At 48.0% G+C, this 13010-nt stretch overlaps 1 protein-coding gene across 4 annotated transcripts in view; it reads left to right on the top strand.

The window, feature by feature from the left end:
• Positions 1-13010, top strand: part of NEGR1 (neuronal growth regulator 1) — a 152392-nt gene that overhangs the window by 54736 nt on the left and 84646 nt on the right. For all 4 annotated transcript variants that reach the window (XM_064719928.1, XM_064719927.1, XM_064719925.1 and 1 more), the window contains exon 2: positions 9894-10126. In XM_064719928.1, the coding sequence (XP_064575998.1) occupies positions 9894-10126 (233 nt within the window). The remainder of the gene's footprint in view (positions 1-9893; positions 10127-13010) is intronic.

Below are 13010 nucleotides of genomic sequence, written 5' to 3'. Positions count from 1 at the left end.
GCCACCCAGTGCCACCCCTGCCATGGCAGGGACACTTCCACTGCCCCTGCATCCCTGGCAGTGCCCAAGGCCAGGCTGGACACTGGGGCTGGAGCACCTGGGACAGTGGGAGGTGTCCCTGCCATGAGAATGGGATGAGCTTTAGGTCTTTTTCAACACAAACTATTCCATAATTTAATCCAAAATAAAAGTTTGCAGCTATTTGATGTAAATGTGAATTTTCATGTGTGTTTTGTTCGATGTAAATATGAATTTGTTGTGTGTTTTCCAGTGTGGTTTCAGTGCATGGTTCCCAGCTGTTAACACACTCAGCGTCCTACCACACCTCACACAGAGATTATCAATAATCAGTGATCAATACAGTTTATAAAAGTCTGTTCTGAAGGGAAATTGCTGCATTTCAAAGGATGTGATTCTATCTTCCCCTCTCTTCTCCAAGTAAAATGAACAGCCAACTTACTTTGAACATGAATAAGGAGACGGGGTATGCTTTCTTCAAAGGGAAAGCATAAAGAGAAAAGAGAATTCCCACTGGTTGCTGCTATTAAAAAGCTGTTTATAGGTGAAGTGCTCAAGGAAAGGGCTCCAGAGCAGCCCCCTGGTGCACAGGGCTGTGCAAATGTTGGCAGTGCCCGAGGCAGGGCAGGAAGGGGAATGGTCTGGGAAGGGACTCCGGGCACCAAGGGCTTTCCCAGGAGTGAGGAAACCTGTGACACACAGACAGAGGCACTTTGGGCAGGCAGCGAGGGGTTTGGTGACCACTGATTGCTTAGTGTGTGAGTACTCAGTGTTTAGGGGCTCAATGTTTGTGTGCTCAATGTTTGTGTGCTCAATGATTGTTTAGGTGCTCAAGGATTTTTTATGTGCTCAATATTTAGGTGTTCAGTGTTTAGGTGCTCAATATTTGTGTGCTCAATATTTGTTTGTGTGCTCAATGATTGTTTAGGTGCTCAAGGATTTTTTATGTGCTCAATATTTAGGTGTTCAGTGTTTAGGTGCTCAATGTTTGTGTGCTCGATGTTTGTTTAAGTGCTCAATGTTTGTGTGCTCAATATTTGTTTGTGTGCTCAATGATTGTTTAGGTGCTCAAGGATTTTTTATGTGCTCAATATTTAGGTGTTCAGTGTTTAGGTGCTCAACTTTTGTGTGCTTAATGTTGAGGTGCTCAGGGTTTGTTGAAGGGCTCAATAATTGTTTAAGTGCTCCAGGATTATTTAAGTGCTCAATATTTAGGTGCTCAATGTTTGTTTAGGTGCTCTGTGTTTAAGTGCTGAATGTTTGGGTGCTCTGTGTTTTTTAAGTGCTCAATGACCATTTAGGTGCTCAATGTTTAGGTGCTTATTGATTGTTTAAGTGCTCAATGTTTGTTTAGGTGCTCATTGATAGTTTAAGTGGTCAATGATTGTTTAAGGGGTCAATGATTGTTTAAGTGCTTAATGTTTAAATGCTCCATATGTAAGTGCCCAGTGTTTGTATAGGTGCTCACTGTTTGGGTGTTCAACATTGTTTGAGTGCTCAGTGTTTGTTTAAGTGCTCAGTATTTTTTAGGTGCTCAATAATTTTTTAGGTGCTCAGAGTTTAAGTGCTCAGTGTCAGTTTGGGTGATCAATGATTGTTCAGGTGCTCAATAATTGTTTAAGCCTCAGTGTTTCAGTGTTCAGTGTTTGTTTGGGTGCTCAGTGTTTGTTTGGGTGCTCAGTGTTTGTTTGGGCGCTCAGTGTTGGGTGTTCAATGATTGTTGAAGTGCTCCATGTTTGCTTAGGTGCTCAAGGATTTTTTAAGTGCCCAATGTTTGTTTAAGTGCTCAGTGTTTGTTTGGGTGTTCAGTGATTGTTTAAGTCCTCAATAATTGTTTAGGTGCTCAATGTTCAAGTGCTTAGTGTTTGTTTGGGTGTTTCAGAATTGTTTAAGAAGCCAGTGTTTGTTTGGGTGGTCAGTCAGGACTGTTCCTTTAGAAAGGCAATTGGTGAAGGTTTCTTTGGGTAGCCCAGGAATGTTTGTTTGTGTTGTGCAATCGGTTTGTTTGGGTAGCCCAGGAATGTTTGTTTGTGTTGTGCAATCGGTTTGTTTGGGTAGCCCAGGAATGTCTGTTTGGTTTGTGCAATCGGTGTTTGTTTGTTTGGGTTGTGGGTGGAATGTTGCTTGGGAAGGTCGCTCCTCCTTCCCTGAGTGCAGCCCCCGAACCCCTGTGCTGGCATTGCCATTTGTCTCAGGCGGCACTGGGGTGTTTAATATCAGTGGAGGGAACTGAAACTCCCCGTTTGGGTCCCCTCTCCTCGAAAGGCTGGGCCGGGTCACTCTCGAGGGGTTTGAGGGGCTCAGGGCAGTGCTGGGGCACAGAGGCAGCCGTGGCTGAGCCCTGGCCCTGCCTGGTGGGCAGGGAGAGCCAGTGAGCTGCTCCCCTCCCCGGGACCCCTCCCCATCCATACCTGGGACCCCTCCCCATCCATCCCCAGGACCCCTCCCCATCCATCCCTGGGACCCCTCCCCATCCATCCCTGGGACCTTTCTCCATCCATTCCCAGAACCCCTCCCCATCCATACCTGGGACCCCTCCCCATCCATCCCCAGGATCTCTCTCCATCCATCCCTGGGTCCCCTCCCCACCCAGCCCAGGACCCCTCCCCATCCATCCCCAGGATCTCTCTCCATCCATTCCCAGGACCCCCCCCCATCTCTTCCCAGGACCTTTTCCCATCCATCCCTGGGACCCCTCCCCATCCATCCCTGGGACCCCTCCCCATCCATCCCCGGACCCCTCCCCATCCATCCCTGGGCCCCCTCCCCACCCAGCCCAGGACCCCTCCCCAGTGCTGCCCTGCTGGGCTGGTCCAGGGGGGCTCCTTCTCCCCTTGCCACCAAGATGTGCCCCCCAGGAGCTGCTCAATAGTGTTGTTATTAATGCATTAGTCTGGAGCAGGCAGCTGGGAGGTTCATCCAAAAATCTGACTGTTGCTGGCAAACACAGCCCCAGCCATCTGTGCCAAGGCCCTGTGTTTACATCATCCATCCACAACCAGTTCCTGCTCTTGTAAATCAAGAGATCATTGTGATTTTCCTGAAAGATTCATTGTGGTGAGAGACGGCAGCACAATTAAATTTGCCTTCTTTTATTATTTATCACTAATATTCCAACCAGTGGCATATCAACAAAGTAAATGTTCCCGGAGATAAGCCCAGATGAAATCATGGATCAGCCCTGGTGGAAGGGAGACAAATGGAGTCATTCAGTCATCAGTTTGGGCAGGAATTCTGTTTCATGGGAGCCTTTGGTGTTTGGAAATTTTGTTTTCATTCCGCCGGGGGCTGGAGATCGCTTCTGAAATATTCTGGCAGAAATGGAATTGCACAAGTGCCAGCAGCACTGTGTGACATAGATTGTTATCTAGTGTGGGGAATGTGCTGTGCCTGCCAGAGAGCAGGGATGTGCCCTGGATCACCTGCCTGTGGAGCAGGAGCTGCTCCTGCCCTGCTGGGGCTGATTTCCATCGGCTGGAGGGGCAGCACGGGGGTCTCACAGGGGTCTCATATTGCTGGGGAGAGGCTGCTGCCTGCACAGGGAGGTGGGCTTGGTAAACACCAACACCTCACACAGCTCCAGACCTCTCATTCTGCCCCTGCCCTGAACCTCTCCCTACTCCTTGGGGTGTGTGATGGTGTTTACAGGGTTTTTTGAATGAGGGAAGAGATGAGGATCTGACTCCATGTTTCAGAAGGCTGATTTATTGTTTTATCATATATATTACATTAAAACTATACTAAAAGAATAGAAGAAAATGTTCTCATCAGAAGGCTGGTTAAGAAAAAAAAAGAATGAATAACAAAGGTTTGTGGCTTGGACAGAGAGTCCGAGCCAGCTGACTGTGATTGGCCATTAATTAGAAACAACCACATGAGCCCAATCACAGATGCACCTGTTGCATCCCACAGCAGCAGATAACCATTGTTTGCATTTTGTTCCTGAGGCCTCCCAGCTTCCCAGGAGGAGAAATCCTAAGGAAAGGATTTTCCATAAAAGATGTGTGTGACAGGGGTGATTTCCACCGGCTGGAGGGGCAGCAGAGGGGTCCCAGCACATCCTCTGGGAGTGGTGACACAGCAGCACCCCTGAATGGAAGCGTTTGGGTGGGACTGGCACTCCTCTGGGCTGTTCTCAGCCGGCTTTGGAGGTTTCTGCACCAGGAGCTGCTTGGTCAGACGTGTGGTACCTCAGGGGCTGGTTATTTATTTATAAACCTGCTGTCTCTGCTATAAAAAGCTTTGCAATAGCCCAATAATAAATGCATTCATCACCACATCTGCCGTAATCACTGCAGCTCCTGAGCTGCTATTTGGCTCTCATTAGCTGCAACTCCCATTCACCTATAATTTTGGAGAACACACAATTATGTGTTATCACTCCTTCAAGTGATTACTACACTGGATGTTTTTAAGATAATGGCGTGGAACACGCCGTGATGAATTGCAGCTCTCCAGGTAGCTTTGTTTCTGTCATTAACTCTATTATTTTATTGAAACCAGCCTGGAGGAGCTGTGGGGCAGGGCTGCCATCACCTGCTCGGGGAAGGGCCCCAGGTCAAGGCTGATCCGATAAAGGACACAACCCAGCACACAATTATCTCCCTGCTGCCTGTCCTCCCCACTCTCACTGCAGATATTATTATGAGGAGACTGAAAACCCAACCTGTTTGCTAAAACCCCTCAGCAACACGCTGGGATATTGGAAATTTGGGAAGTAACAGGAAATGTTTTCTCATTCTCCTGACCTTTGCCTTGCTTTGGTCTCTGAGCTCATTCTTGCTCTTTTTTTTCCTTTAATTTGGTTTCAGTGTTGTGTGGTAAAAGAGTCAAAAAAAAAAAAACAAACCTCTGAATTTTGTGGTCCTATAAAATAAACACAGTCAACTCCCAAAATTACCATGACTCCTTTCCCTGAGGAAAAGTGCAAAACCAAAAGGCAAAGCCAGGTCATGAATTGTTTCCTTACCTCTCTGCATTGGTAATGTCTTCTTTGTAATTTCTGAAAGTCAGTGTTTCTGTATCATAAATCCCCAGGAATTAATAAATATCAAATGCAGCAGCCAGACCCTTTTTAATATTGCAAATAATGTGATGAATTTGGGAGTTACTCTCTGAAGCTGGAACCAGGGCTCTCACACCAACAGCAGTGTGGGATATTATTTCTGAGCCTTCAAACAGAAAATAATGTGGGCTCCCATGAAGGAAGTGATTAATGACTGAAAATTCCGAGCTTTACACTGCAGTGTTTTGTCCATTTTAGTATGAAAATACATCTGTGAAAGGGAGAGGGGGGAAATAATTTTGTATCATTAAAACCAAATGGATTTATTGCAGTTGTGGCAGCAGCGTTTTCTCCGTCCTTGCCATGGGGAAAAATCCAATTCCTGGTGGCAGGAGGGAAACTCCCACTAAGGGCATGGCTGGGGTGCTGAGCCAGGAACCCCTGGGAATGTGGGAACCCCAGGAAAATGGGATTTCTCCCATTGGATGGACAGGCAGGTGCTGAGGGTGGAACCACAAAGATTAAAGGGCACGCGGCATCGGCTGTAGAGAAAATTGCACTCCAAATCCTGCAGAGGAACAAACACTTTTGCTCTTAATTACTAATACTGGGCCGGTTCTCTGTTGGGAGAGGTTCAGATGAAGGGGTTAATCCCTGGTTATCTGCAGACAGATTTCCTGCTGGGGCATCCCAAGGCAGCTGGAGATGCCCAGTGTCCCAATGTTGGTGTCCCCTGTCCCACCCATGGGAATCTGAGTCCCCTGGCCAGTGAGCAACCCCTGGGGGCTCTGGGAGCAGTGCTGCAGGGGCAGGAGGGGTTAATGATGCTGTAATTACTCAGGAGCAGAATTACGGGCTTGGAGCTACAGCCAAAGTGAGAAAGTGAATTCTGAACGCAAAAGCAAAAGGATCAATAACGTAAATAAATTTAAACTGAAAGGAGGCAGGGTTAGACTGGAGATTAGGGACAAATCCTTCCCTGGCAGGGTGGGCAGCCCTGGCACAGGTGCCCAGAGCAGCCCCTGGATCCCTGGCAGTGCCCAAGGCCAGGCTGGATGGTGGGAGTGTCCCTGCCATGCCAGGGTGGGAATGGATGGGATTTATTTGAGGTCCATTCCAACACAAACCATTGCAGAAATCTGAGATTTTTCTCCTCCCAAGCACTGCCCAACACCTTCCAGCTGCAGCCCAGGGAAGGTTCCAGGCCCCTTGGACACAGGATGTCTCCCATCCCTGGGGTTTCTGGAGCAGGACCAGGCTGGGGAGCATTCCAGGCAGTTCCAGGCAGTTCCAGGCAATTCCAGGCAGTTCCAGGCAGTTCCAGGCAATTCCAGGCAGTTCCAGGCAATTCCAGGCCGTTCCAGACCATTCCTGTCCTTCAGGGCAGCCAGGTGGGATCCCAGCCCATGGATGCTCCTGGAGCAGGGCCCCTGTGCAGTTTTAATTAAGCAAGTGCAAGAGCTGTTTTTTACCAAGATTAATGGATCTCTGTTTTAATTACGGTGGAATAATAGACTAGAGAGCTGGGAAAGTGGGAGGCATTAAAAAAAAGAGGATTAAAAACTTGAGGGAAGCTGGGTGAGACTATATTTTTCCGTACTTACAAATTACAGAAGATCATCCCCATTAATAATGATTGGAAAAATAATAAAGTGCCCTCAGCCGTGTATGACAGTTAACATTAAAATCTATTTTTTATGCTTGTTGTGTGGGGAATTTCTGATTACAATCATCAGTTAAAAAAGAAACTGTGCTTCTTTCCAATCTTCCAAATTTAAATACAAAAGAATTCTCTGCTGAGTTCAGCTATGGTTTCATCAATACTTTTCCAAGCCATGGCAAGGCAAAAAGAGCAAAAGTCACTTTTATTTAGTGACTGTTATGCTTACTTTAGTTGTGCTGCAGAGTTATCATTAATTGCTAAAAATAATTGGTTCTATGCATAGATTTTGAAAATTACATTGCAGGAAATGCTGCTGGGATGTACAGGGAGTTTAATAGGAACAGAATTCAGGGAAAGGGAGGAAAAGGAAAAGAGAGGAAAGGGGAAGAGAGGAAGGGGAAAAGCAAGGGAAGGCCTCTGATATTTGCAGTTTTTACTGTTGCTCATCCTTTTAATGAATGATTTCCCAGAGATTGCTATAGAAAAGGTTTTATTGTTATTATTTTTGTTAAAGCTCCTCGTGCTCTGCTGGAATCCCTGCCCTGCCCTGGGCAGGAGAAGCAGAGTGGCACACAAACTGTATGGGGAAAAACTGCTCCTCCTTAGGAAATTGTAAAGGTTTGGGATGAAAGGGAAAAGGGAAAGGAAAAGGAAAAGGAGAAGGAAAAGGTTCCCTTAAACAGTAAAAACCCCTGGATTTCCCCTGTTTCTGCTCCCCTGCAGAAATGCATCTTAGGCTGTGCTGTTGAGAGCTCAGTGGGAGGAGGTGAGCTCTGTGTCCTGCAGGAGAGCTCTGGGCAGTGACTGGGACTCCAGGCCTGCCAGGGGATTTACAAACAGCCAGGGATTAAATCTGTTAGCTTGGAAAACATTTCTGAGATGAATCATCTGATTGCTGCTTCCGTGGGGTAAATATGCACTTTATCCATCACATCCCACATGGGTGCTGGGGAAGCACAGGATATTGGCTGCTGCTGAAAAATGTCACAGACATCTTTTATGAAAAATCCTTTCCTTAAATTAAGAACAGAATGATAACAAATGTTTGTGGCTCAGCTCTCTGTCTGAGCCAGCTGACTGTGATTGGCCATTAATTAGAAACAACCACATGAGACCAATCCCAGATGCACCTGTTGCATTCCACAGCAGCAGATAACCATTGTTTGCATTTTGTTCCTGAGGCCTCCCAGCTTGTGAGGAGGAACAATCCTAAGGAAAGGTTTTTCCATAGAAGATGTCTGTGACACCACCCTGAGATCCTGGAGGTCTTTTGCAGCCCCAGTAATTCTGTGAATTCTTTTCTGATTTTTCTTCTTTCCTGGCGAGCCACACAGAGGGCAGGGAGTTGGTGGAGTGGTGGAGCTGGGTTTTTGTGCTGGGAGAGGAGGAGGAGGAGGCTGCTTTTCTCTCCCTGGGGAAGAATTCACAGAGCTGAGGCTTCCCTCCAAGGTTTGGACGTGCGAGTGTGAATAAACAGTGGGAGAGTGAAATTAATGGAGTGGTAAATGCACACTGAACCACAGGCTATCTGCAAAAATGTTGATTTGTAATTCCTGGATTCCCAGGGTGGTTTGGGGTGGGAAGGACCCTAAATCTGCTGCCACTGCAGCCCAGCCCTGGGCAGGGACAGCTCCCTGCTCATCTGTGCTGGATGGACTGCATCCAGCTGCTGCAGAAAGCCGCTGGGAAAGGAACACGTGCTAGAAAAACCTCCGTGAATTGGGGCTTTCTCTGCCTCTCCCACCCTGCTGTTCATTAGAATCGAGTTCAAAACGTTCTCAGGACTTTGAAAGAGGCTCCTTGCCTTCCCTGGATGGGACCAGACCCTGCACAGCTCCTCCTGCAGGGCTGCCAACCTCAAAGTGCCACTTCCCGGTGACATCCCAATTCTCTGCTCTATAAATGGGGATATTTTATCCCTCAGAACCCTTTCAGATTTAATGTTGAGATCATTAATTAAATGAATAGTTATTCTCTTGCTTTGTTTCTGAACCATTTCAGCCTGATGTTTCCAGTTCCTTATTCCTGAATGGAATGTCATTTTCCACTTAAACAATACTGCCAGATGCTTAAGGCACCAAATCACCATTTTCTGCCTCCAGTTTCTATGGCTGTGCTATTTTAATGTTTCATCAAAGGGATGAGCTCTATTGCAGTCCCTTCTTCTCTTGGATTTCCTTCATGTAGAAAGCTCTTTATGAAATAAAAATGTCCCATTAGTCTGTTGCACTTTGTATTATCCTCCTTCCCACCTTCCTCCAGCTTTTAAAACCGTTTCAAAGCCTTAAATTCCAAGGTGGGCATGGGTGGGGGGTGAGTCTAAAATTTGCCTAATTCGTTCTCCACGTTTCCTGAAGAGTTGTTAACTTGTGGAGGGAAATGCAGATTTCCTGGTGCCACAGCATCACTTCCCGATGGCTGCTGGCTCTGCAGCTCCCTGCTCCGAGCCCTGAGACCATGCAGCTTTTCCTGGGCCCTTATTCCATCAGCTGCTCTGCCTTTTCCCACATGCTGGCTCTGGGAAATGGAGCACGGTGCTGTTGGGCCAGGCTTAGACCTCCTCCAGCCCCAAGGCAGGCTCAGGCTCCTCAACGGCTCGTGGAATAAAGCTGCTCCTAACTCTCCTCCCTGTCCTGGGACCCCTCATTGCAGCCCCCGAGGGACAGGAGCTCCTGGGATGGGATGGGATAATGGGGTGGAATAACGGGATGGGATAATGGGATGGGATAATGGGATCGGCTGACAAGTCCCTTCCCACCCAACCACTGAGGGGTTCTGGGGTTCTGTGACCCCTCTGAAAAGAAGCTGTTTTGGGTCCTCTGGTGTCCAGATCATTTTTCCTGGAGAAGTCTCTTGGTTCCTGAGCTCAGCAGCACAAGGGGCTGTGCCTCAGGAACGGGGCAGGAATTTTCTGTGCAGCACACAGTGCTGCTGACCCTCAGGGCTGAGGCTGCAGGACAAAGGGCTGGAATAATAACTGAGGCTTTCCTCCCAGTGCTCCAGCAGCAGAGCAGGGCAGGCAGATACACCTGTGGCTCCTGTGCCTGTAGGCTGGGCTGTGGGGTTTAGGATGGCTCTGAGCTAACAGAGATCCCTGGGGTGGGGTTTATCCTCTGATAAACCCCAGCTGTGCTCAGCCCCAGCGCAGCAGCGAGCGGCACCGGGCAGCTCCCCCAGCCCCGTGCTCAGGGTTTCCCTTCTCCCCAGGTGCTACCTGGAAGATGGAGCCTCCAAGGGGGCCTGGCTGAACCGCTCCAGCATCATCTTCGCGGGCGGCGACAAGTGGTCGGTGGATCCGCGCGTGTCCATCGCCACGGCCAACCGCCGCGAGTACAGCCTGCAGATCCAGGACGTGGACGTGACCGACGACGGCCCCTACACCTGCTCCGTGCAGACCCAGCACACGCCCAGGACCATGCAGGTGCACCTCACCGTGCAAGGTAGGCTGGCGCTGCCCTGGCGTTACAGGTTTTTTGGGGTTTTTTGTTGGTTTTTTTTGGGTTTAGTTGAGTTTTATTTTCAGAAGGTTAATTAATTGCTTTATTATACTATATTATTCTATATTATATTACACTATATTATATTACATTATATACACTATATTATATTACACATTACATCTAAACTGAATCTGCCAAGCACTCAGCTCTGCACTCCACTGCAGAGAATCTGGTGACTGTCACCCACAGTCCCAACACACACAGACACATCTGACCCTGATAGGCCAAGGAAATAAAATACCATCACTTTGGGTAAACAATCTCCATATTGCATTATACTTTTGCCAAACACAGGCACAGCCTTTCCTTTCTCTGAGGTTCAGAGAAGGTGAATCCCAGAAATATTCTTGGGAAGAATTGTGCCTTGCTTTTCTCTGTGAAGAGAAATGTGGTGACATGGCATGGCAAACTGCAACCCCTTCAGAGTCCCCTTTCCCTTCCCTTCCCTTCCCTTCCCTTCCCTTCCCTTCCCTTCCCTTCCCTTCCCTTCCCTTCCCTTCCCTTCCCTTCCCTTCCCTTCCCTTCCTTCCCTTCCCTTCCCTTCCCTTCCCTTCCCTTCCCTTCCCTTCCCTTCCCTTCCCTTCCCTTCCCTTCCCTTCCCTTCCCTTCCCGTCAGTTTTCACATGGATTTAATATTTATTGTATTGTTTCAGGGTGAACAATTCTTGGTTTTGATTGTCTTCCTAATAATTAATGCCCCCATGCAAGGGCTAAAAAAACAAGTTGGAAATTAATTGCGTGTATAAAATACATCAACAGGAGCTTAAAATTAATTAGGCTAACTACAAGCATATAGAGAAATAATAACTCAATAGTTAAAAATATGCATAATTATTAAGCAATTGCATTTATATCTTCAGAAATGCAAAGTATAACCTAAGGCTTTAACTTATTAGTCTTTGGTGCAATCATCATTAACATTTTCTTTTGCATTTTTATGAGTAATAAAGCAATGAATACAGAGGAGAAGAACTGAGCTGGCAATCCCTATTAATCCATATGGCACATGGAAATCCCTTAGAAATAACGGGGTGAGCCACCTCTCACACCAATTGTCCTTAGTCACGGGAATCCTGCGGGAATCCTGTGGGAATGTTGGGCTGGAGCTCTGAGCTCAGTGTGTGTGCTTTATTAAAATATCATGGGGTCATTTTTGTGGTGCTGGTGAGAGGCCTCAGGACCCTCAGGCTCGGTTTGGGGCACGTGCAGGGACACAGGGACAGGGACAGAGGAGAGGGAACAGCTCAGGCTGGGCCAGGGCAGCTCAGGGTGGGCACAGCAGGAATTTCCCCATGGAAAGGGGGTCAGGAACTGCCCAGGGAGGGTTGGGGTGCCCATCCCTGCAGGTGGCACCTGGAGGTGGCACTGAGCCCTGGGTGGGGACAGGGTGGGGATCAGTGCTTGGGAAGGGCTGCACCCCTCAGTGCCAGGGACTCCCTGACACCCACTTGTGATCCCAGTGGGACCCCGAGGTCACTGCTGGGAGGGACTGGGACGGCCCCTTCTGCTCCAGGGGGCTAAATCCTGGGAGCACACAGGGAGTTATCCTGGGATCACACCGGGAGTTATCCTGGGAGCACACAGGGAGTTATCCCGGAATCACACAGGAGTTATCCCAGGATCACACAGGGAGTTATCCCAGGATCACACAGGGAGTTATCCCAGGATCACACAGAAATTTATCCCGGGATCACACAGGAGTTATCCTGGGATCACACAGGAGTTATCCCAGGATCACACAGGGATTTATCCTGGGATCACACAGGATTTATCCCGGGAGCACACAGGAGTTATCCCAGGATCACACAGGGATTATCCGATCACCAGATTATCGGATCACACAGGGAGTTATCCCGGGATCACACAGGGAGTTATCCCAGGATCACACAGGGATTTATCCCAGGATCACACAGGGAGTTATCCCAGGATCACACAGGGATTTATCCCGGGATCACACAGGGATTTATCCCAGGATCACACAAGAATTTATCCCAGGATCACACAGGGATTTATTCTGGGAGCACCTTTATGTTTCTCTGTAAATTCTTCCCTAGCTGGGTATCTGGAGATTAGGAACAGCTATGGGCAGAAATGAGTGAGGACAAAGCAAAACTGCTCCCAAATCTAGTTCCAAAGCCAGCACAGCACCTGAAGGACACCAGCAGGTACAGGCTTGGCCTGTGTTACTCACTGCAGTTACTCCCTTTTGCAGCAGGGAAATTAACTGAGGGTTTTGATAAAAAAGAAAATAGAACTTGTGTCTTCAGCCCACATTTACATCTGTGAAGGAAAAAACACATGAATGAGGAGATAATCCAGTTAACTTAATTTCAGTGACCTTATTAAAAAGAAGTGAGAATTCTGATATAATTAATTGGAAGTTTAGATGGTAGCAGTCTGTAATCAGCTCAATCCACCTCAGTGCCAGATGCTGGATCTGCAAAGCCATGAGCTGCAGACGATTTTAAAATCAGATGTTTGTCACAGCGAGGTAAAAACCCGAATTTCCCCTCGCCACACTCTGCTGCTCACAGAGAATTTTCCTCCAAAAGGTTGTGCTTTCTGCCAATTCCACCCTTTTCCACATTTATTCCACAGATTTCCACAAATTCCACATTTATTCTGCCAGAGTCGGAATTGCCTCCTCCGAGCTGCTTTCCCTCAGTGTGCAAAGGGCTGCAGCCACCCTGGGCAGGGTCCCTGAGACATTTGGGGCTGGGGGACAGCCACAGTGTCCCTGTCCCTTGGAGGGTGACAGACAGGGGTGGCAGATACAGAGGTGACAGATGCTCCTGCACTGGGGACAGGGGGTTTGGGACAGCAG

Source organism: Zonotrichia leucophrys, chromosome 8 (assembly GCF_028769735.1).
Source record: "Zonotrichia leucophrys gambelii isolate GWCS_2022_RI chromosome 8, RI_Zleu_2.0, whole genome shotgun sequence".
Lineage (NCBI taxonomy): Eukaryota > Metazoa > Chordata > Aves > Passeriformes > Passerellidae > Zonotrichia > Zonotrichia leucophrys.
Note: the sequence above shows the minus strand (reverse complement) of the source record. Positions and strands in the feature narration are given on the sequence as shown.